At 46.8% G+C, this 22,631-nt stretch overlaps 1 protein-coding gene and 2 pseudogenes across 1 annotated transcript; all 3 read left to right on the forward strand.

Moving 5' to 3' along the window:
• Positions 1 to 285: 285 nt before the first annotated feature.
• On the forward strand, positions 286 to 1,164 carry LOC127345761 (probable glutathione S-transferase; annotated as a pseudogene).
• A 3,814-nt stretch (positions 1,165 to 4,978) lies between these two features.
• Positions 4,979 to 5,428, forward strand: LOC127340408 (glutathione transferase GST 23-like). The gene has a single exon (XM_051366163.1). It carries the CDS (start codon positions 4,979 to 4,981, stop codon positions 5,426 to 5,428), a length of 450 nt encoding a protein of 149 aa, XP_051222123.1.
• A 1,356-nt stretch (positions 5,429 to 6,784) lies between these two features.
• Positions 6,785 to 7,581, forward strand: LOC127345763 (glutathione transferase GST 23-like; annotated as a pseudogene).
• Positions 7,582 to 22,631: the final 15,050 nt, after the last annotated feature.

Below are 22,631 nucleotides of genomic sequence, written 5' to 3' on the forward strand. Positions count from 1 at the left end.
GCGGATGTCGACACTTCGACGACGGCTCAGGCGATGACGATGGCTGGATCATTCTCCTGATGTTCCTCCTTGACAGGTCTCCTCCAATGGTTGATCAAGCGGATAGACGAGGGCCTCAACCTCAAGCTGTGTTTCTTGTAATCTTCTTTCTTGTGGTGTGTGTTGCCTGTAAGCTGATCTTTCAGCACTCTGTTATCTACCGTTGTGGCGTTATTAATTTAACGCAGGGCTACGGCCTACTGTTTAAAAAAAAAACACCACCAAGTCGCCGGCCATTACCCAGAGCTCTCACAGTTCCACAAACAACCACACTACACCTGATCTCGAGCAGAGCTAGCTAGTTAGTGAAGATGAGCTCGCCGGCGGCAGTGAAGGTGATCGGCGCATTCGACAGCCCGTTCAGCCACCGTGCCGAGGCCGCCCTGCGGCTCAAGGGGGTCCCCTACGAGCTCATCCTGGAGGACCTGCGCAACAAGAGCGAGCTGCTGCTCACCCACAACCCCGTCCACAAGAAGGTGCTCCTCCATGGCGACCGCGCCGTCTGCGAGTCCCTCCTCATCGTGGAGTACGTCGACGAGGCATTCGACGGCCCGGCACTCCTCCCCGCCGACCCACACGAGAGGGCCATGGCCCGCTTCTGGTCCCGCTTCCTCGACTACAAGGTACCGCCATGGTCACTCAGTTCTTGGTCTCACTAAGTTTTATTTTGCGGAGACTGAAGCTTCACTCTGGCGCGCGCAGTGCTCGAAGCCGTTCTGGCTGGCGATGTGGACGGCGAGGCGCAGAAGGGGTACCTGAAGGAGATCAAGGAGAGCTTCGCGCTGCTGGAGGCGCAGCTGGAGGGGAAGAGGTTCTTCGGCGGCGACACCATCGGCCTCGTCGACATCGCCGCGTGCGGGTTCGCGCACTGGCTGGGCGTCTGCGAGGAGGTCTCCGGGGTGACACTGGTCACCGACGACGAGTTCCCCCGCCTGCGCCGCTGGGCCGTGGAGTACGTCTCCGACGAGAAGATCCGCGCGTGCCTGCCCGACAGGGCCGTGCTGCTCGAGCACTTCTCCGCCAAGAAGGAGATGTTCATGGCCATGGCCAAGTCCATGCTGCCCAAGTGATGTTCGATCTTGTTGTGCGTGTCCATGGATGCGGATCTGGACGTCGCCATGTGGGTTGCATACTTACATGGGTCATCGGTAAGATTAATGTAGGCAGTCAGAGCGGCGATCGATCGCTGCTACTATGTCATGGTGTGCTGGCCGGAATAATAAAATGAGCAGTGAACACAGACGGAGACAGAGGTTGTGCTGCACGATTTTACCAATTTAACATTCTCGATGCAGTAGCTTTCAGCCGATAAAAACATGGCATGATCGCGTCCATGCGGAGCTACCAAGATGTTTTCTTCCAAAGCACCCGCGTGCAATTCGTATACATTGAAGGTGTGTATCCCAAACTGGGATTAAATGGTTTTGCGGTTCGCTGCGCTTGCTGGCACCCTTTTAGTCCCGATTGGTGACACGAGTCGGGACATGAAGTCAAACGGTTCATTCCCCGCGCGGAAGCCGATCGTCGTCGTCATTACTGGCACAGAAACCGATCGTCACGCGGCGACCATTTGGATCGCCGGCGTCGGCGGCCAGCCACGGGAACTGATCACTCGGTGGCTGGCTTGTTCATCTTCATCTTCCTCACCTTTATATGCTTCACATCTCATTAACCATTGTCACACATCTCTTCACATCTCCATCATCCTCTCCCAAAAAGCTCTCTCCCCGTCGACGTTCCCGCCCCAATGGAGCACCTCGCGCGCGCCCCGGCTCCTCGATCTCGGACGAATGGATATCTTTCAAGATCACGGTCACTCTCTGTGCATCAAGAGTGGAGAAGTGGATCCGCGCCATCAAGAAGGACTTTTCTCGACGCCGCACCAATCAAGTGCGTCGGCTTGTACTGTGAGTTCACCAACCCTCGCGAGGTTAATCAGCGCGCCGCCGTCCTTCAACTCTCTTTGGCGACTGAGAATTTGGTCTTCCAGATTTGTTGGGCGGATGAAGTACCACAACTGCTGAAGGATTTCTTGCAGGACAAGACCATCCGATTCTGCAGCGCAGCTATCGCCAAAGATGTGGAAATGCTGAGTCCCTACGGTATTGATATTACTTCTGCGTGCGACCTCCAAAAGATACTCCCGAACCCCACCAACAAGCCCATTCCGAATCTGTATGATCTAGCAAATGCTACTGTTGGCACAAATCTCGAGAAGAAGAAGAGGAAGAGGGATAAGAAGAACACGAAGAAGTATGACGAGGAAGAAGATGAACTTATTTTTGGATGGGGCAATGTTCCATTGAGCTATTAGCAAGTGCACTATGCCGCTCTAGACGCTCGTCAGGGCTTTAAGATGGCTATCAGCTATTGGAGGCTAGTTAGCTACAATAGCCATGTTGATCGTCTAAATATTTAAAGATGATGAGTAGATGGTGGTGTGGTGCGTGTCTTGTATATTTGTATGAACTATGAATCGTCTAAATATATCGAATCTTTCTATTGTTATTCAAATTTCTCATATTTTTCTTATTGCGGTTTACAGATTCCTCACATATTAATTATGCCGTATCCAAATTCCCCACATTATAGGGCCAATTATTTCATATTCACATTCCTCACATTTTTCTAATAATAATGCATATATTATTTGTACAATTACGTTTTACAGATTTAAAGATATTAATTATTTAGCCATATTTTATGAATAATGCATATATTATTTGATAATAATAATAAAAAATTATTAAAAACAAAATTGTTTCATATTCAAATTCCTCACATTTTTCTAACAATAATGCATATATTATTTGTTCAGTTACGGTTTAAAGATTTAAAGATATTAATTATTTGGCTATATTATATGAATAATGCATATATTATTTGATAATAATAATAATAAATGTATAAAAACAAAAAATTCATATTCAAATTTCTCACATTTTTCTAATAATAATGCATATATTATTTGTCCAATTGCGGTTTACATATTTAAAGATATTAATTATTTGGCCATATTATACGAATAATGCATATATTATTTGGTAATAATAATAAAAATTGAATAAAAACAAAAAATTTCATATTCAGATTCCTCACATTTTTCTAATAATAATACATATATTACTTGTCCAATTGCGGTTTACAGATTTAAAAATATTAATTATTTAATCATATTATATGAATAATGCATTTATTATTTGATAATAATAATAATAATAATAATAATAATAATAAATGAATAAAAACAAAATTGTTTCATATTGAAATTCCTCACATTTTCTAATAATAATGCATATATTATTTTTCCAATTGCGGTTTACAGATTTAAGGATATTATTTATTTGGCCATATTATATGAATAATGCATATATTATTTGATAATAATAAAAAGTACTTTTATTACTAATTTTATTTTCATTGGAATTCAATATTATTATCTTATTCAGTTTAGTTACATAATTGTTTTTGGTTTCAAAAAATACAGAAATGGGACACAATAATATAAGAGTTAATAGGATTGCTATGGTAGTATTTACAACAAGGTAGAATCACATTCGCGGGAGCACAGCATGAAAGAACCGAGGAGTTAAGCGTGTTGAGGATGGAGTAGTGTGAGGATGGGTGACCGACTGGTAAGTGACCAAGTCTAAAATTTGACTAAAGATTAATTGCAATAAGTGTTAAAAATAGTCCAAGTGAGAGAGTAACGAGTCAAAATATTAGAAAAATGAAATTAGAAAAAAGAAAAACAATTTCGGAAAATAATAATTAGTCCCGGTTGGGCTTGCAAGCCGGGACTAAATGTCCTCCAACCCAAACGCTGTGTCGCGGCCACGTGGAGTGCCATTTGTCCCGGCTGGTAACTGGGCCAGGACTAAAGGGTTGGCCTTTAGTCCCGCGTGGATAGTCCCGGTTGGCCAACCGGGGCTAAAGCCCGTTACGGACCAGGACTGAAGGGCCTGTTTTCACTAGTGTGATATTAATATCAACGAGGTCTGCTAATGTACTTGGAAGCTTCTTCGGAAGGAACTCAAAAGTTAAGCATGTGTGGATTGAAGTAGTTTGAGGATGGATGACCGATCGATAATTAGTTTTACCACGAGTAAGTACTTTGACTAAAGAGTAAGTGTAGTTAGAGATCACTAAACTGGTCAAATAACTCAAATACTATAAATTATGGAAAAAGTTTATAATAAAAAATTGAATGGAAAACACAAAATAAAGGCCCTCTAGCGCTCGATCGCACTCGACACGTGGAGGCCTTTAGTTCCGGTTAGTTTTACCAACCGGGACTAAAGGTCCTCCTACCCCATCGCTCGACCGCGACCACGTCGAGATCTTTAGTCCCGGTTTGTGGATAACTGGAACTAAAGAAAGGGCATTTAGTCTCGATTTCGTAGTTTCGGTTGGACTAGAACCCATTCTCAACCGGGACTAGAGGCCCTTTTTCTTCTAGTGGAGGTAAGTCAAGAGGGCAGGAATTTGGAGTGACGATACCAAAATAAAGTAACAGGCGGAAAATGGATGCTTACATTTTCGTGTTCCCCAAGTTCCCAAGCGAGGAAAGAGAAAAGAAATGCCCATATCGCCCAGCAATGCTTTGAACGACTGTTTTCTATAGCTGGTAGAGCGAGATGAATGCATATCACGTCATCACTTGCTAACGAAGGAACAATTGTTTTCTATAGCTGCCAAAAACACCCGGTAGCTTTCAGCCATGGATGAACTTGTCCTAGTAGATATAAAATTATATAATCAGCCCTACACCTTGACCAAGAAGGAGCCGCGAATTTTCTTGCAAACGTACAGACGACTGCCTGAATACACGAGACAAATATTCAGTGTGTTGTTCTTTGGCGTGCTGATGAAGACGGCAGGAGCTATATATACCTAGGGCATTTCAGGCGGACACTGAAGCAGGCACACCGTACCGGCGATGATGGCTGAGCCAGTGAAGCTCATCGGTTGCTTCGGCAGCCCGTTCGTGCACCGTGTCATATATACCCAGTGCAAAGATTCCATGTGGATTGCTTTGTGGACGGACGGCGAGGTGCAGGCGGCGTCCGCAAGGGAGATGAAGGCGAACCTGACGCTCATCGAGAGGCAGCTGCCGGAGGGGAAGAAGTTCTTCGGGGGTGACACCATCGGGTTCCTCGACATGGCCGTAGGAGGGATCGCACACTGGATGGGAGTGTTCGAAGAGATCGCAGGGGTGCGTCTGCTCATCGAGGAGGAGCACCCGGCGCTATGCCGTTGGGCAAGGGAGTACACACTGGACGAGACTGTTGGGCAGTGCCTTCCGGACAGGGACCGCGTGGTTGCTGCTTTAACTCCAAGGAAGGAGCTGTATGTAAGCATAGCTAAAGCAATGGCCGCACAGAAGTAGTACCCTATCTTTAGTTGCAGGTGCTCTCTTTGTTTGGATTAAAACACATGTACTTCCCTTGCAACCATGTTTTTACTATTACCTCTATTTTATCATAAAAGACATTTTGATAGGTTGTTTTAGCCAAGGTTTTGGTTCCCGGTAGAAGAAATTCCTGAGGGTGTTCGGGATTCCCGGCTACCGCGGTAACCAAGAAATCTAGACCAGTTCCCGAGAAAATTAAAAAAATTAAATTTAAATTTAAATTTTCTGAGCATGGGGTAATTCAGCCTTTTAACTCCAGTTGAACACAACCTGGCTAGCAGCAGTTTTGCGATGTCCGGTGCCGTATGCACGCCCCAGGTTAATGGTTCGAATGTTCGCTTCCACATTTTTTGCATAATTATGTGACATTTGGCAGACTCTGCTACCACCACGCTATGTATTGAGGTTGTACAATTCGGTAGACCACATACTATTTAGCTTCTATTTAGCGTTTAATTCAAAAAGGAAATCAAAATATTTTGACCAGTAGAAGCATTTATAACGGGGTAGTGCATTCACTACAACACCGTATCACCTTTATAGATGCTTCTGCATAGACAACGTATGACATATCTGCCACCGAAAAAACAATTGATGGCGCCTTCGGCCTTTAACAGTTGGAAAGCCGAAGTCGACACATATTGATCGCATCTACTCCCTCCTTTTTTTTTGACAATCAATACCACATATATTCATAGCAACAAATTGAAGACCTCGAAAATTTATTACTATCTTTTAGACTTTATTTTGTAATCGTTGGAGTCAGTTCATGTATCTCTACCATCTACTCCCTCCTTTGTAAAATAGGATGTTCATATTTTTGGTCAAACACAAAAACTTTGAAGTTTTAAAAACTATATAAAAAGATGTCAACATTGATGATTTGGAACAAATATTGTTAGAATGGTCATGAATTATACTTTCATATTGTGTACATACAGTATCGTAGATGTTTATTTCTTTATGTAGTTAGTCAAACTTCAAATAATTTAACTTTAACAAAAAAATTATATGCATCATGTTTTAAGAAGGAGGGAGTACATAATTATTTGTGGCCCCTATAGATGCTGCTGTAACTATCTCCCGTAGTCCCGTTAGTGGTGCGTTCATGCCGCCAAGGATTGTTTTCTAGAGCTGCCAAAGAATCTGGTAGCTTTCACCCGTGGAAAGACAGAAAATGTCAGACAAATATAAATATATAAAACGCCGCTAAAGTTTGACACGAAGTTGCTCTGAATTTTCTTGCAAACGTAGTGATCAAGGCGGTCGGAGTGTTATATATCCCAGAGAAATAAGTAGGTGACCGAAGCAAGCAAGCAAACACTGACGATGATGGCTGAGCCGGTGAAGCTCATCGGCTGCCCAGTGGTGCACCGCGCCGAAGTGGCCCTGCGTCTGAAGGGGGTCCCCTACGAGATCATCACTGAAGATCTCAACAACAAGAGCGAGCTGCTGCTGAGGCACAACCCCGTCCACCGGAAGGTGCCTGTGCTCCTCCATGGCGACCGGCCGGCCATCTGCGAGTCGCTCGTCATCGTCGAGTACGTCGACGAGGCCTTTGATGGGCCGCTCCTCATGCCGGCGGACCCTCTGGCTTGCGCTGCCGCCCGGTTCTGGGCCAGCTTCCTGGACAAAGAGGTGAACAGAGTAACTGACACACATATTGACAGATAGGTTCCACCAGAGTTTCATTTTTGTCACATGAACTTCTTAACCAACTTCCAATCTTCACTCGGCTTTGCTACACAAGCAGTGCATGGAGTCCATGTGGATGTCGCTCTGGACGGACGGCGAGGCGCAGGCGGCGAGCGAGGGAGACCAAGGCGAACCTGACGCTGATCGAAAGCCAGCTGCCTGACGGGAAGAGGTTCTTTGGAGACGACGCCATTGGCTACCTCGACATAGCACTCGGCGCGATCGCGCACTAGATGGGAGTGTTTGAAGAGATGGCAGGGGTGCAGCTGCTCACCGAGGAGGAGCACCCCGCGCTGTGCCGGTGGGCGAGGGAGTACACGGCCGACGAGACAGTGAAGCAGTGCCTTCCGGACAGGGACCGCGTGATTGCCGCCTTAATGCCGAGGAAGGAGTTGTATATAAGCATAGCTAAGGCAATGTCCGCACAGAGGTAGTTCTCTGTATGTTGGAATTGTAGCAGTTGTTATGTAATTTAAAGCAATCATCTGCATTTGTAATAAACTGCAAGTACTCCCGTGGTAATCAGAATTGTATGGTACATGTAGAGTCATGCGGAAGCGGATATGATATGACAGAATGAAAAAACACATTACCTTCAGATCCCAGCTTAGAGATGCTTCTGATCTTGGGCAATGGTGGATGGAGCAACTATTGGGCAGGACCAAGATGGATGCTCGTTCTCTGAATTCAGCTGTCACTTTGATTTGGTGGTCTATCCGGAAAGAAATAATGCACGAGTTTTCAATAATCTTCACTGCACACCTGTAGCTGTGTTCAACAAAATTGTTGATGAAACGGCAGTTTGGTTGTTTGCTGGAAGATCACTTCCAGGTCAGCTTGCTCATCGACCAAGGGAGCCAGACCACTCTATTCTCAGGGCTTCACACAGGCAATGGTAAAGCTGTTGGCAGTTCATCCCTGCCTTGTTTCTTTGCAGGTTTTTCTCTAAATCACAGTATGTTGTACTTCCTCTGTCCCATAAAGGTTGTGTGAGATTTGCCAAAGTTTAGATGTATCTAGATTCTATTTAGTGTCTATATACATTCAAATTTTGACAAATCTCACATGTATGGTTTGCTCAGTAGTTTCATTGATCCTATTATGACTGTTGTAATTCAGGCGTGGTATACCCCATTTTCTTCTAGTCAAATGAAAGCAGTGCCGATTGTTTTCCCTAAAAAAAGAATGAAAAAGAAATTTACTAGTATTGTACTCGGATTGAAGTTTATTTTGACTTTGTGCTAACAACTTATCGAGTATCACTTCTTCCTCTTCGGTTCTGAAGCTGATCACCAGAGGAATGCCAAGTTAGGTTTCAAATTTTTGGTTGAAGGGTGGCCCATGCATGTTGCTCGGTTTGTTGACCAGCAATCCAACATCTTTGCTCGATTTTTTGACAAGCAACAGAGGTAGCTCATGTAGAATGGGGCTACAATAGTGGTTACGGGTGGCGACATAGCTAAAAAGGAACTAAAACCCGACACTTACCATGGATCGCAAGGAGTACCATATTACCGGTTTGACATGAGTTACACTTGCATATAAGTCATGGCAGTTTAAGAAATTTGTCGTGGAAAATAGTAATATTTATTTAGGCCGGATTTAAAAAGATATGGCACCTACTTCCTCCTTTTCAAAATAGGATGCCTATAGATTTTGGTTAAATTCAAACTTCTTGAAGTTTGATAAACTATATAAAAAAACATCAACACTTATAATCTCAAAGAATATTGTTAGAATGATTATGAAATATACTTTCATATTCTGTGCATTTGGTATCCTAGGTATTTATGTTTTTCTATGTAGTTAGTCAAACTTTAAATAGTTTTACTCTGACCAAAAAAAATGCATCATATTTTGAGAAGGAGTGAGTACTTGGACAGTAGTAAAGAAATTCAACCCTAGTCAAGTTACAAAGTCCATGGAAATAAGCTTCTTGGCAGACAATATCAAAGATGAAGGCACGACGAAAAAAGCGCACAACAATAGGCTTTGTGCATCCCCTTTAACCAAACTATACAGAAATATTTACATAACATCTCATGTATAGCATATTCTGATTAATGTTTGGGGATACCTATAAAAGAAAAACATCAGTTTACCGTGATACACCCGACACTGTACTGGTGGGCGAGGGAGTACACGGCGAATCAGACCGTGAGGCTGTGCCTGCCGGACAGGGACCGCCTGCTTGGCGCCTTGGCGCCGAGAAGGGAGATCTTCGTGGCCATTGCCAAGACGATGTCCGCACAGAAATAGTATGTTGGATCTGCAACAGTGGATATGTAGTTGCAGGTGATCATCTGTGCTTGGAATATAAAGCTGATATACACTGCAATGAGGGAGTAAGCATGATCTCACATTCTCACTAATATTGTCTAACAAAAAAAACATGACTTCTATATTTAAGGATGACTTAGAAATACAACATCGGTTCATTACAACCTAGTTGCGACTCATAGGCAAGCACAAATCCTGAAAAATATTTAATAGTGTCGATATTTTTTCTCAGTTACAACCTAGGTGTAACTCGGAAAAAATCTCAGTTGATGCCTACTTGCAACTAGGAATTTTTTTGGTTGTAAGTTGCAACCCACTAGCAACTAGGATAATCTCAGTTGTAACCCACATGTAACTAGAGAAATCTCAATTGCAATCCACTCGTAACTGTCATATCAACACGAATCACGAGAAAAATTCAATGGTTAAGGAGTTAACTGAGACATAATGAAAATCAGACGCCTGATTTCTAGTAAACCCGTTTAAATAAATGCCCGTCAAAATTGTATCGAAGATTTAGAGTACAAAAGCGATGTATACTGATACCCACCTTTGCTGGATTGGCTGACCAATAAGAGAGGTAGCTCTCCTAGAATGCTAATACATTAGTGGTAGCGGGTGACGTGTCCCCCTTTAATATGTACCACGCTACCGGGTTGACTTGAATTACGCTTGCATATAAGTCTTGTGGGCTCAAGATGTCCATCTACAAGAGCGGCCATTGTATTGAGGTCTTGTGCATGTCATTGTCATCGTATTCACATTGTTTCTTTACTTTAAGATCCGTGCTCAAGCAGCCCAAGTAACAACTTAGAAAGGCCCAACGAGATTTGGAAGAGCTTATGCGTGGCCAAATGTCAGTAGAAAATGAACAGAAGAAGCACAGGCTTGCAAATCTGATTGAGAAGCTACTGGAACAGGAGGAGATTAAATGGAGTCAACCAGCACGTGCTAACTGGCTCCAAAATGGTGACAAGAATACAGCTTACTTTCATAGCTTTGCATCAGCTCGGAGAAAGAAAAATTTCATTAAATCCCTGAAGAATCAAAATGGCGAGGCTGTTGAGGGCACAGAAAGTTTAAACCCTCTAGTCCGGGAAGGGGACCTGGTGCTACGCGCACTGAGGGGCGCCATAAACTCTCGCCTCCATGGGAAGGACCTTTCATTGTGAGCAAGGCTCTACACAATGGTGCCTATTACTTGATCGATGCACAGGAATCAAAGGAGGGAAAGGCGGACAGGTCAGGAGAGGAGACTAAGCGCCCATGGAACATAGCTTTGCTGCGTCCTTTCTATTCCTGAAGATGTGCTGTAAGGAGTTCTTTTTTGTACCTTATTTGCTATGAGTAGAAAATGCCGGCACCTCGAATGAATCTCGGGGACTGCCTCTACCGAAATTGCATGCAATATGTTTATTTTTTCCGTATACTGGTTTGTTTGCTTAAGGTTCGCTTTTCCGGATTAGTAGTGTGTCAAACTTACCGGAGTCTTCGACTTTGCTGCTGTCCGAAACCCGGCTTCATGGCAAGCAAGATAAACCGGAAGGTTCTAAGCACGTGAAAAACGGAAAAGAAACCGAAAGCAAACAGTCCGGAAAAAAGTTTAACTAACCCCGGTTATACCGGTTTTTTGGTAAAAGAATTCGAGTTTTTTCTCTAAGTTCAAGAAGGTGCTTGTTTGGCAAAAGAATCAAGCGTGCATCAGATTGGATGCGGGAATGAATCCGGAGTCTTTACCACTCAACCAATGCAACATGTTTTTTCAGTATACCGGTTTGCTTGTTGGACATCTTCTTTTTCCGGTATAGTAGCGTGCTAAACCTACCGGAGTCTTCGACTTTGCTGCTGTCCGAAACCCGGCTTCATGGCAAGCAAGATAAACCGGAAGGATCCAAGCACGTGAAACACGCAAAGAGAGGGTCAGAACAAACAATCCGAAGAAAATTTAACTAACCCCGGTTATACCGGTTTTTTGTGCAAAATTTCGAGTTATTTCTAAGTTCAAGAAAGTGCTTGCTTGGCAAAAGAACTTTGTGACTCATACGCCAAAACACCCAAAAGAGGTAGGCAGAGCCAAAGTAAAAGAACCAAGTGTGCATCGGATTGAATGCCGAAACAATTCCGGAATCTTCACAGTGCAAGATAAAAGCAAACGATGAGTAAAATGCTAAGATAGCATACAAACTTAAACTTGATAGATTACCGGTATAGCTTACCGGCATAAAATGTTGTAGCACAGCCAAAAGAGCGGCAGAGTATTATCTTACATCAGAAACCCCGGTATACCGGGGTAGAATTTAATGAGCATTGTTTTAAGACAACAGGTGTGGCAAACACATAGCAAGATATTCAAGCAACTGGAGGCTGCGCGCCGGCTTCAGGAGCTTCCGGAGGAGCATCGCCTTGTTCCGGAGGGGCATCGCCTTCTGCGGCTTCCTCATCCTCCTCGTCCTCAACGTCTTCTTCCTCGTCGTCGGAGATTTCGTCTCTGACGCCGGGAGGAGGAGGGATGAAGGTGTGCGTGTGGGCAAACTCCGCAATCCGGTAGGCGCGGTCCTGGCGCTTGGCGGTCAAGACCGGATCCTTATCTGTGGGCGCATCGCCGCGAAGGCTGTGGAAAGCGTCCAGATCCAAGTCTTCGTACCAAGAGCAGGCGGTGCGTAGCGCCGCATCCGCTCCGGCACGGGCCGCTGAGCACTTCCATTCTCGGAACCTTCTTCCGGCATCCCTCAAGCGATCAGAGAGGAGCGTCAGGTTTGCCGGAACAGCTTCCCCAGGCCACAGCACCTTGAAAATTTGAATGGCCCTCTCCGGCAGCTCAACCAGATGCCGGTCCACAGCTCTCATATGAGAGATCCGGGTGGCCAGCGCCACAAGATGATCATAGGGGTCCCAGGGCGCATCCGGATTGCTGAGAGATTGCTCAACCCTGCGCTCCGTTACCCTCTTTTGCGCAAAGGGCTGGGAATCCGGGAAGAGCTCTGCAAGGAAAGAAGAAGAAGAAAAAAGGGACCGGTATAAGGACATACTGCCAGAAAGTGCAAGCTTTTAAGCAAAAAGAAGAAAAGAGACTTACGGAGGGCCAGTGTATCGGCCTGAATGACCAACCGGTCATATTCAGCCTGATCCGTGGTGAGGGTGGCGATCCGGTCTTGCGCCTCCTTCCGCGCCCGGCTCTCCTCCTCCAGCTCCGCCCGCAGCACCGCGCTGGCGTCGGTGAACTCCTTCAGCGACTCATCCAGCTTGGCTTCAGCCGCAGCATGCGCGTCCTTGAGCTCCTGCGCATGCTAGAGTTCAACTTGCATGAGCTGGTCCTTCAGCTCAGCGGAGATTTTCTCCTGAGCGTCCAGGGCCTTGCGATGCTCGACGACGAGCTGCTCCTTTTCAGCTGTGATCCGGAAAAAGAAACGGTTAACAGAAAGAAACCGGTAGATTCAAGAGAGGCAAGACAAACAAAAAACAAAACGGTACCTTTAAGCGTGGAAAGCTGGGCAGAGAGGTCCTCGAAGGAGACTTCCGGAAGCGCTGGTGTGCAAAGAACTTATGAATATAGATTGAAAAAAGCAACCGGTATAGGAAGAGCCGGAGGCAAAGAAACTAACCTTGGCACTTGCTATGGGCCTCAGAAAGCTCCCGGTGCTCCCACAGAAGCTCCTCGAAGAGGTGCTTCCGGGTATCCAGCGTGCTCTGTTCAAGATAAAAGGTTCCGGTAAGAAGATGCCGGTATTGACAGAAAGTTTCGCGCTAAGAACTGCGCTCTCAACCCGAAACTCGGGGGCTGGCTATGCCGGTTTCTTGTGTTTCTAACAAAGTTTCGCGCTAAGAGCTGCGCTCTCAACCCGAAACTCGGGGACTGGGAAGATATATATAATCTTGAAAGAGTAAGAACCGGCATAGATTTAAAGAATTATGAAGTTTGTGCAACTTACCACCACGTTGTTGTTGGCGTCGTGCCACGCGGTATCAAATTCTTTGACCGCGCGCCGCAGCCGGCCAAAGTGCTGCCCAGTGCTCCTGGGGCCGGCAGGATCAATCACCGGCAGCTTGTCCTTCCCCAGGCCGCGCGTCGCTGGGGACAGATCCGCTTGATTCCACTTTTCAGCATAATCAGCGAGATGGCCCAGGTCGGCTCCTCCGCGGGTGAGCTCGGTGATCCGGCCCAGCTGAGCTGGAGCCGTTTCTCCGGCCACAAGGGCGGCGCGGCTGGCATGCATTACGAGGGACCGCGAGCCGGAGGAGGGAGAGCTGGCAGCGGTGACCACCGCAGCAGGATCTTGCGCGGAGAGCTTAGCGCCCTCCGGAGGTGTAGGCTTGGCGGCGGCAGGCTTGCCGGTAGGGGTAGCCGGTGGAGGCGTTGATGTGCCTCGGGATGGCGCAGGAGCATCCGGTGCATCTTTGCCGGAGAAGAGCTTGCCGGCGCGGAAGAGTCCGGCACGGACTTGGAGGGGGAGGAAGCAGAGGTCTTCTTCTTCTTCTTCGGGACGGGAGGAACCTGAGGTTCCGCCCTCCCGGCATCTTCTGTGCCGGCGCCGATGTTGCTGGCGCCGGTGTCTTGGGCTTCTGGAGGGGAAAAGAAATCCTCCTCCGCGCGGTGATGGGAAGTTTCGGGGGCCGCGCGCCCCGCACTTGTGTCGCCTCCCCGAGGGGAGGCAGGAGATTTGCCGGCACTAGTTGGTACCGGACTTGGTTGAGGAGGAGGTGAGGCCCTGGCGGCATCCTCAGAGCCTTCCGGCCTCATGCCGGTGGCGCTCTTGGAAATCTTGAGCGCAGGGCTGAAAAGATAAAGAAAAAAGGAGGTTTAGAAAAAACTTCCGGAAAAAGAAAATCATGAAACAAAAGGAAAGTGGAAACAGAAACTTACCCGGAAGCAACCGGCATTTCCCGCTTCCGGTAATGCTTGGCGGTGACCTGTTTCCCGCCAACAACTTCCTTCCGGGAGCGCTTGGCAGGAGGAGCATCGCTCGTACCGGCTTCGGGTGCCGGCGCTTTCTTCTTCTGGCCCCGGGAGGAAAGTTTCTCCAGGAACTCCTGGCCAACCTCAGCCTCCAGCGGGGTGGCGTGCTCCACATCCTGTGGGTTGGCGCTGGCTGAGGGGAGATCTACAGAAAGACAGTGTATAAGGAAGCGAAAGAATAAAATACCTCGAGAACAGTGATCTCATCATCGGAACCGGAAGCTGCGGCTGAAAAGTTACCGGGGCGTGAAGTATGGGTCCTGCCCATCTTGTGCTTATTCCCAGCCACGTAAGGATCCGGATCCTCCTTGTCCAAGGCGCGCTCGCGGCAAGGGCCTCGTAGTGCCTCCGCAGCAATGCGAGGAAAGCGCTTGCAGGCCTGAAAAAAGAGAAGAAAGATGGTTAGCAACACGTTAAAAGCTACCGGAACAACAATCCGGATTGCTCGGTTCTTACTTTGGCAGTTGGGGGATTCAGGGAGCAGAGGGGAAGGAAGCCCCACTCCCAGTCCATCGGCATGTCGGTTTGGCAAATTTTCCTAGCCTTGAGGACTACGTCCTTTTTGCTTAACCGGCAGCTGGTGATCTTGGTCGGATCATGGGGGCCGCACATCTGGCTCATCTTGTGAGCCCGACGCTGGAGAGGGAGCACCCGGCGTGAGATGAACGCGCGGATGATATCATCGGAACAGATGTCCGTGTCCATCTTGAGCTTCTCCAAGAATCGAACAATCCGGTTGGTTTCGATATGGTTAGTCCCCGGATTGAACTTCCAGTTGGCCTTCGATGGCGTCCCCGGGAGGTAAGCCGGCAGATTGATGAAATCAGCGGCGCCCTTGTTCTTCACGTAAAAGAAGGTCTCTTGCCATGCCCGGCATGACTCCAGACCGGAGAATTTGAAAAAGGGGCTCCCCTGGCGCGCGCTGATGATGCAAGAGCCGCACTGAACCGGAGGTTTAGGATTGGGGATGTTCTTGCCTTGGAACGAGTTGATCCGAAGGCCGAAGAAGCGAGCGAAAGCTTCTTTTGTAGGACGGAGACCTATGTAGGCCTCCATGAAAGAAACAAAACAAGAAAGATAAAAAATGGCATTGCCAGGAAGGTGATGAGGTTGGAGTTTGTAGAAGTCGAGGAACTCGCGGAAAAAATCAGAGGCCGGAAGGCCAAAACCGCGCTCAAAATGGGCAGAGAAAACTACATACTCTCCGGGTTCAGGCGCGGGTTCCACCTCGCCGCGCGGAATCCGGCAAGATACTTGTGCCGGTATCCTCCGGGAGCGGTACAGCCAGTCGATTTCCGGCTGCTTTACGTCGGAGCCTTTCCAGGCTCCGCGGGTGATCGCCGCCAAGTTCGCACCGGAAGCTTGGCTGGAGCTGCTGGCCTCCTGACCCCTTCCGGTTCCGGCCTCGGGAGCAGAGGAAGAGGCGTTCATCCGGTCAAGCTCTGCTTCGAGCCTGTCGGAGGCCCCGCTGTGGTGGCTGCTGCCGGCAGAATCGGAAAGATATGCTTCGGAAAACATACTGGTCAAAAGATGCCCAAGTCTACCTAAAAACAGTTTTCCCGAGATCTAGCCTTGCGCGAAGATCTACGAGTAAGAGAAAAACCAAAAGAAAAGGGAAAGTAAATCCCCCACCGGCCCAAGAACTGGAAGGCAAAAGGAAGAGAGCGTAGAGGCATTGAGGCTAACCTGAGGCGGCAGAGGACGTCGAGGACGACGGTCGCCGGAGATGCGGCGAAGTTACAGGCGGTGGAGATGAACGGCGGTGAAAAAGAGCAGAGGTCGCCAAGGGACGCGCGGCGCGGCAACAGCGAAGGCACTGCAGAGGGCCTCTGCGCAACGGAGCACGGTGGAATCGCTGCGGAGGTTCATCGGAGAGAGGAGCTCAGGCGGCGAACGACGGAGGCGAGAGCGCAACGGGCAAGAGCTCTGGGCGCGTGAGAAGTGGTGAGTGCGGAGAAGAAGAGGGGAAGGAACCGCTCCCCCGTTAAATAGAGAGAAGAGGTCGTGGGCCGGCAACCGTTGGGCCACGCCGGTTCACCTCGTGGGCCGCCACGTGGCGCGATGGTACACGCGCGGAAAACAGAAAGCCACAGGGAGGCCACACGGATCCGGAACGGCAGCGAGGATCCGGTGTGGCGCCATAAGTGCTGGCGCAGAAGTCGAAGGGAAATGACCCCTGACACTGTCGCGCCAGGCACAGTGCGCATGTCACTGACAGGCACTGTGCCCGAGATGTTCCCGACTTCGTCGAGGAAGGTCTTAATGACAAACATACCGGACAGGTTTGGTGTTAACATAAGTTCGGCAAGGACGCCGGAAGGTTTGAACTGGTTACCGGAAGGATTAAACCGGTATCTTGAATGTATGGGAACCTGGCATGGTCCGTTGGATAGGATCCACCGGACTATACCAGCTTCGGGGACTAATGTTGGGGGGATGACCCCCGGTATGCCAAAGGCATGCCGAACTGGATGGTTTGAGCCATCAAAGTACCGGTTTAAAAATTATTCCGGATAACAAGAATTGGTTCTATGCAAAGTGAATCATGCCGGTATCATAGGAGGGGTATACCGGAACCGGCTAAGAAGGTACCGGAGTACCGGTACAGGCTACACTGTAGCACGTCGGCAAGACTGGTCAAAGATTCTCTCGAGAGCTAGAGGACAAGGATGAGCGAAGCACTTCAGCTTTAAACGAAGCCCCGACGTCTAAAGCAGATGATGACGTAAAAGGTACCGGAGGATGTCACCGCTCCTGATTAAAGACATACCAGCGTCACCGGTAGCCAAAGTGGCTTTATAAAGTAGTTTGTCTAGTCAAAGATACCATTAGGGTTTCCTAGGGTTTCTTCCCCTGTAAGCCACCCTCTCCCCTATATAAGGAGAGGGATCACCCCCTTGCGCAAAAAACGTGTGTTAGGGGTTATATGTCATATGCTATCTTGTATCCAGAAACCTGTAACCTCTTATGATCAAGGAATAGAGAGATCTGAAGGGGAAAAAGTTCTTGTGTTCTTCTTCTTCTACCTCTGGCCAAGGCCAAGTTCTTGAGGAAAGCATCCGGAATCCATCCCTACCTTACCAAAAACCCTCCCCCGAATCCTCTAGCGCACATTCGGCCCCAACTTAAGCCATCCCATGGCATCTGTCTGTTCACCACGACGACAGATAAGTCTATAGCTATCTTTGTCGAGTTTATGTTTTAGGCCATCAAAGAAAGATGTAGATTTTTCGTTTTTGCTGCAAATATACAAATTGTTTATCTACTGTCAGCCAGAGCTACCAGCGTGCCATTTATTGTTCTAGGTTTGCTGATCCATGTGGATGAGTCCATCTTGCCGGTGCAAATTATTAAACATTAGTTCATCAGTACCTGGGCGGTGGGTTCTCGCCAAGGCCTCCGACACCAGCGTCCGGGTTGTTGCTCTCAACATTGCCACCGATGATGGGTTGGGGACGGGCAAGCAGAGCACCCACCAGTTCGCCTGCCTCCATGCTAGCCACTTGGCTGGAGGAACCTGCTCATCTACACGATTCTGCGTGATGTTGTTGGATACCTGACGCATTACCCATAGTGATTTCCCTATTCCTAATTTTCTGTGTAGTTGTGCTTGAACGAAGAACAAATCTTCCTTTCCTTTTTGTTGATTATGTTCTCACGTTTCAAGAAAGTAACAACATATACTTGTTCTATTTTCATGACTATGCAACATGTGATTCTATTGCAGCACACATTTTGGTTCTGATTATTGGCTTGGCTGACACTTTACTCGTGATTCAGGGTCAGTGTCCACCAAGTTGGAACTGCTTATGGTTGTGCAAGTCTTCGGATACTACTTCCAGACACAAAGAGTGCAAGAGAACACTATCAGCAGGGTTGCCAGAAATTATGTTGCTGCTGCAAGCCAAGGCCATTAGCCTGCCGTTTATCTTTCTCATTTTGCTGGCACATGTGGAGGAGTCCATCTTCCCAAGTCGGTGCAAATTGTTGAAACGTTAGTTCATCATTCAACACTTTCGTTTACAAGATCCTATTATTGCTTGCCCTTTTGCTCCTTGGAATTGTCTACCAAGTATGAATTGTTTCTGTTGCAGATAGTCAGATACGATGATGGATTGATATGACAGAGTTGCATCCCACCGTACACCGTCTTGTGTTCCTTAATAACTCAATTAAGTAGGCGTAGTACCAGAGAGCTCAAGATTTCATAGGTTCAGGCTACTATCATATTTTTTATTCGACTTCACAGTGTTTGCCAATTAGGCTATTAGCTAGCAATGAACCTGTTGTAGCAATCTGTAGTTTCGTAAAGTGCAAAGTTAGGTTTCTCTTGGACAAGCACCAATACTGAAAAAAATCATCTTCTTTTTTATGTTTTTGAGTTGTTAACTGCAATGGAATATATTGGTCTGAAGTATGTGCTAAAAATCTTGTTCCGCTGCATCTGCTTGCTAATGTAAAACCAAGAAACCCCTATCTACAATAAATGCATTATTGCCATCAAATTCTCTTAGAAAGTATTGTTTATTTTACTTCTGGAATGAGATTGAATTGCAGTGCAGATGGGCTAATGGGTCTATCATCAAATTTGAAGTCATTAAGGTCCAGGACTTAGAAAGAAAACTGAGAGGAACGGGAAGTAATCTGTAGCAATTTAGTGGAAAGATGTAGATACAAGATGAATACAAGAAAGCTTGCTCGTTGTTCGATGTTTGGACCTATGTATGGATACAGTTAAAAATTTATTGAACAAAGGGAATGCAAGCCTTGCGGCTTGAACATCCTTCGAAATACATACATGCTGCCATATGTTGAAGCCACTACACACGTTGAAGGGGATGCAGGATTTACATGAGACTGAGTCTTATCTTAAGTTACCAGGGGCATGGAATAACGCTCTTCCTATATGAGACAATTTCATTTCCTTTAACATAAATATATGACGAACTTAAATGAAGTAATACTTAAGTCCTACTCGAGAGACATATTGTCATTTACCTTCAGATTGGACATGCTTGCATCTGCCAGCTTACACCAAAAACCAATAAGAATGTGCATTGAACTAATTTATATCGTTCTGATTTAGTGATTTTTCAAAGTTTCACTAATTATTTTTCTATCAAACATGTGCTTCAAAATATTGTTTCCTGAGAGGCCAAATAAGCAAAGCCTTTTACACCCAAATCATATTGATCACTGGGTTACATCCAAATCATTTTAACCAAATGCTATCTAGAATTATTTTTTGCTCCAGCGGCAGCGCATGTTTGAGATGTTCGAATATTCACATGCATTGTGTTTATATGCTCAATAGAAAGGAATATTGTTGGCATGTGGCAACGCATGGGTGTTTTTTACTATAAATATCAAAGTATTGTTTGGACTAATCAGAAAAGAAGTATTCCTAAAGTTTTACATGTGTTTGCAGCACCCACGTTTTGTGAGACAATAATACATCTAAAAAAAGGTTGTTGAGTTGATAGTTATACAGAAGAGTAACAAAAAGATCTAGAACTTGAAACCACACAGATACATAACAATGTTGTCTTGTTATTGAGTTCAGTATTATCATCCAATATTATATCTCTGATTTGTTTTGAATTTTCATAGTGAGTTGTGAATTATATATGTGCATTGAGAAATGAAATTGGACCCGTGGCAACGCACGGACATTTGTACTAGTATTACTTCCTCCGTTTCTTTCTATAGTGCCTATAGATTTTTGGCACGGAATTTAGCGTAAGAGTATTTTTTACACAAGACCCCCTGGCTGAACGATTTGAGATCAGACTAAAATTAGGGAAATCGATAACTTCCTAACTTACCATAGCAAATCCCAAAAATCTGTCTGGTTGTCTCTCCATATATGTGCAGCCAGATTTAATTAAGGAAAGAAAAACATTGCTTCCTAAATCTAAGCAATCCTTGGGGCCATGCATTAGGAATCTCAATTAATTGTTTCCTGTTTTGTATGGATCTTTTTTCATGCATGTCGTGTGGGAGTTGACTGGTGGATGGGGTAATTGAAAAAAGCCAAGCTACAGCCTTATATTGTGAAACAAATGCCAAAAATCTATAGGCACTATAGAAAGGAACGGAGGGAGTAGTAAAAAAGTTTTTTATCTGGGCCACGAGGCACTCGGTTTTGACTAGGTATGGTACGAACATGATTTAAGCCAGGCCAACCAGGAGTCCAGACATAAATGGCTGGTCTCATTGTGGGAGGAAGTCGGTCCTGAAAAAATCTGCAGACACTTAAATGCACTGGCTGATATCCCCGCGTTGCATTAGTGGTTGTTCACGCCACCGAACAGACCAAATGGCATGTCGTAAAGATTAGTTCGATATGTTGTGTCGAACGTGATAGCATCTCCGAAGTTATGGTACTGCAGCTTGCTCCGTCCGTTTGTCCATAGCAAGGTTTTGATTTTGCTATCTCTATCAACCTCGACAACGTATGAGAAGTCAGGGTCTTCTGCACCTATCTGCGAGAACACATCCATTGTTTTTCGGACATCATCATCCGCTTGTTCTCTGCTTAGCTTGCCACAGAAATTGCGCAGGCACCTCTTCGTGAACGGAACATTCTCCATTCTTCCGAACAAACTTCCAATTATGTTGTACACCTTGCTGACATTCACATTGTTTTCACGTAAATGCTTGACAAGATCCCTTGTGTATTTATCAATGTGCCTGTGCGAGGGGCAGTGAATCTTCTCAGCACATGTTCGCAGCATCGGGTGGTTGTGCGACATCCGTTGCTCGCTAATGTACCATCCATGATCTTCGGTTCGCAGCAACCGAATAAGCGCGGGGCAGTTTGTCCTCGTGGACGAACTGTTGTCCCTGACAGGCTTGCCCTGCCAACATTTTGAATGACCAGATGTTACAGCAAATCAGGCAACAAGGCAGAAATAAAAGCATACCCTCACAAAACATCTAGCCTAGAATGTAAGCCGATGGTCGGACTCAATATTTCTCAACATAGGGATCACAGAGGTGTGGTTGTTCTTACCGCACTGCCGCACACTACCTCCTGCATGCACTTGGAGCCGCGAACATTCTGCCTGCTCTTGCCATATCTAATACCAAAATCAGTCTCCCACGAATAGAGGTTGTAAAACTCGTAAGCTTCAGGAAGCGAGTCAAACACAATCCCCATTGTAGGATTGACTATCACTTCCGACTCCCTATTTGCGAATCCACGCAACGAAGCTTCGAGTGCAGGCACCCTCCCGACTGATGGAGGGCGCTCATCTGGCATCGCTGGGCCTCTTGGCCTGCACCACAATAAACACATGCATCAACTACAACATACACCCTTTATTTTTGCACATCAGCCATATCACCACCCCACCCCACCCCCCCACCCCATTTGATAAATCTAACTACTGAACGCTTCAGAATGTTTTTTCATAAAAAAATTCCATGGAATGATATGTGTTGGGTGATTCAGACCAGCTGCGCAAGCAGGACGGTTGAATTTCTGGATATGCACATGAATTACACTGATCGTACTAACTGGATGTGCATTCCTCGTTGTATACATCCAACAACGGCAGCCAAGACAGATTTTTGGATGTTCCCCTACTTCAACTGATACGCGACGATACAACTTGTTGGCCTGACGTGAACAGTGCTTTAACAGGAAAATACATTTGCCGGCATGCTAGGGAAGGAGGTGATGTGGGTGTCATGGACGAACAGGTGGTGATCATAAAGCAAATTTTTCCTTTGATGAACGCAGAGCCACGCAGCAAGAGTGGAAAGCCACACCAATCCCCCTATTCATGTAGATTTCTGGAGGGATGATAATTATCTGTACTGCATGTGGACTCACCTTCGTTTCCAGCCAACATATGTAGATCCATCAGGTACCGCCCCAACGCCAGACCTGCCGCCGCCGTCGACCGATTGATCAACTGTTGCTTCAGTCCAGCTCGTAGTCACCACGGGCTGGTCGCCGCCAAATCCTGATGCAACGCAGCTGGTGGTAATTCGGCCAGAGCTCGCCATGCCACCACAGTCCGTGGCGGGCGGCGGCATATGGGTGTCTCCAGGCGGCTCATCGGGCACATCGCCGGATTCGGCCGGAATCACCGCCCGCGCGCAGGAGCCCGCAGCGCACACCGGAAGCTGGGGACAGGCAGCGCCCCCAATCACGGAGTTGGCCGCGAGGTCCACCGGCTGGATATCGGCGCTCACATGTCGCCCGGTGCCATATATGCAGTCTCCCAAAAACACCCGGTA

The sequence above is a fragment of the Lolium perenne genome, chromosome 3, assembly GCF_019359855.2.
Source record: "Lolium perenne isolate Kyuss_39 chromosome 3, Kyuss_2.0, whole genome shotgun sequence".
Classification (NCBI taxonomy): Eukaryota; Viridiplantae; Streptophyta; class Magnoliopsida; order Poales; family Poaceae; genus Lolium; species Lolium perenne.

What these genes read in the sequence shown, in the direction of transcription:
- LOC127340408 (XM_051366163.1), top strand. Translation starts at nt 4,979, where the DNA reads ATGATGGCTGAGCCAGTGAAGCTCATCGGTTGCTTCGGCAGCCCGTTC.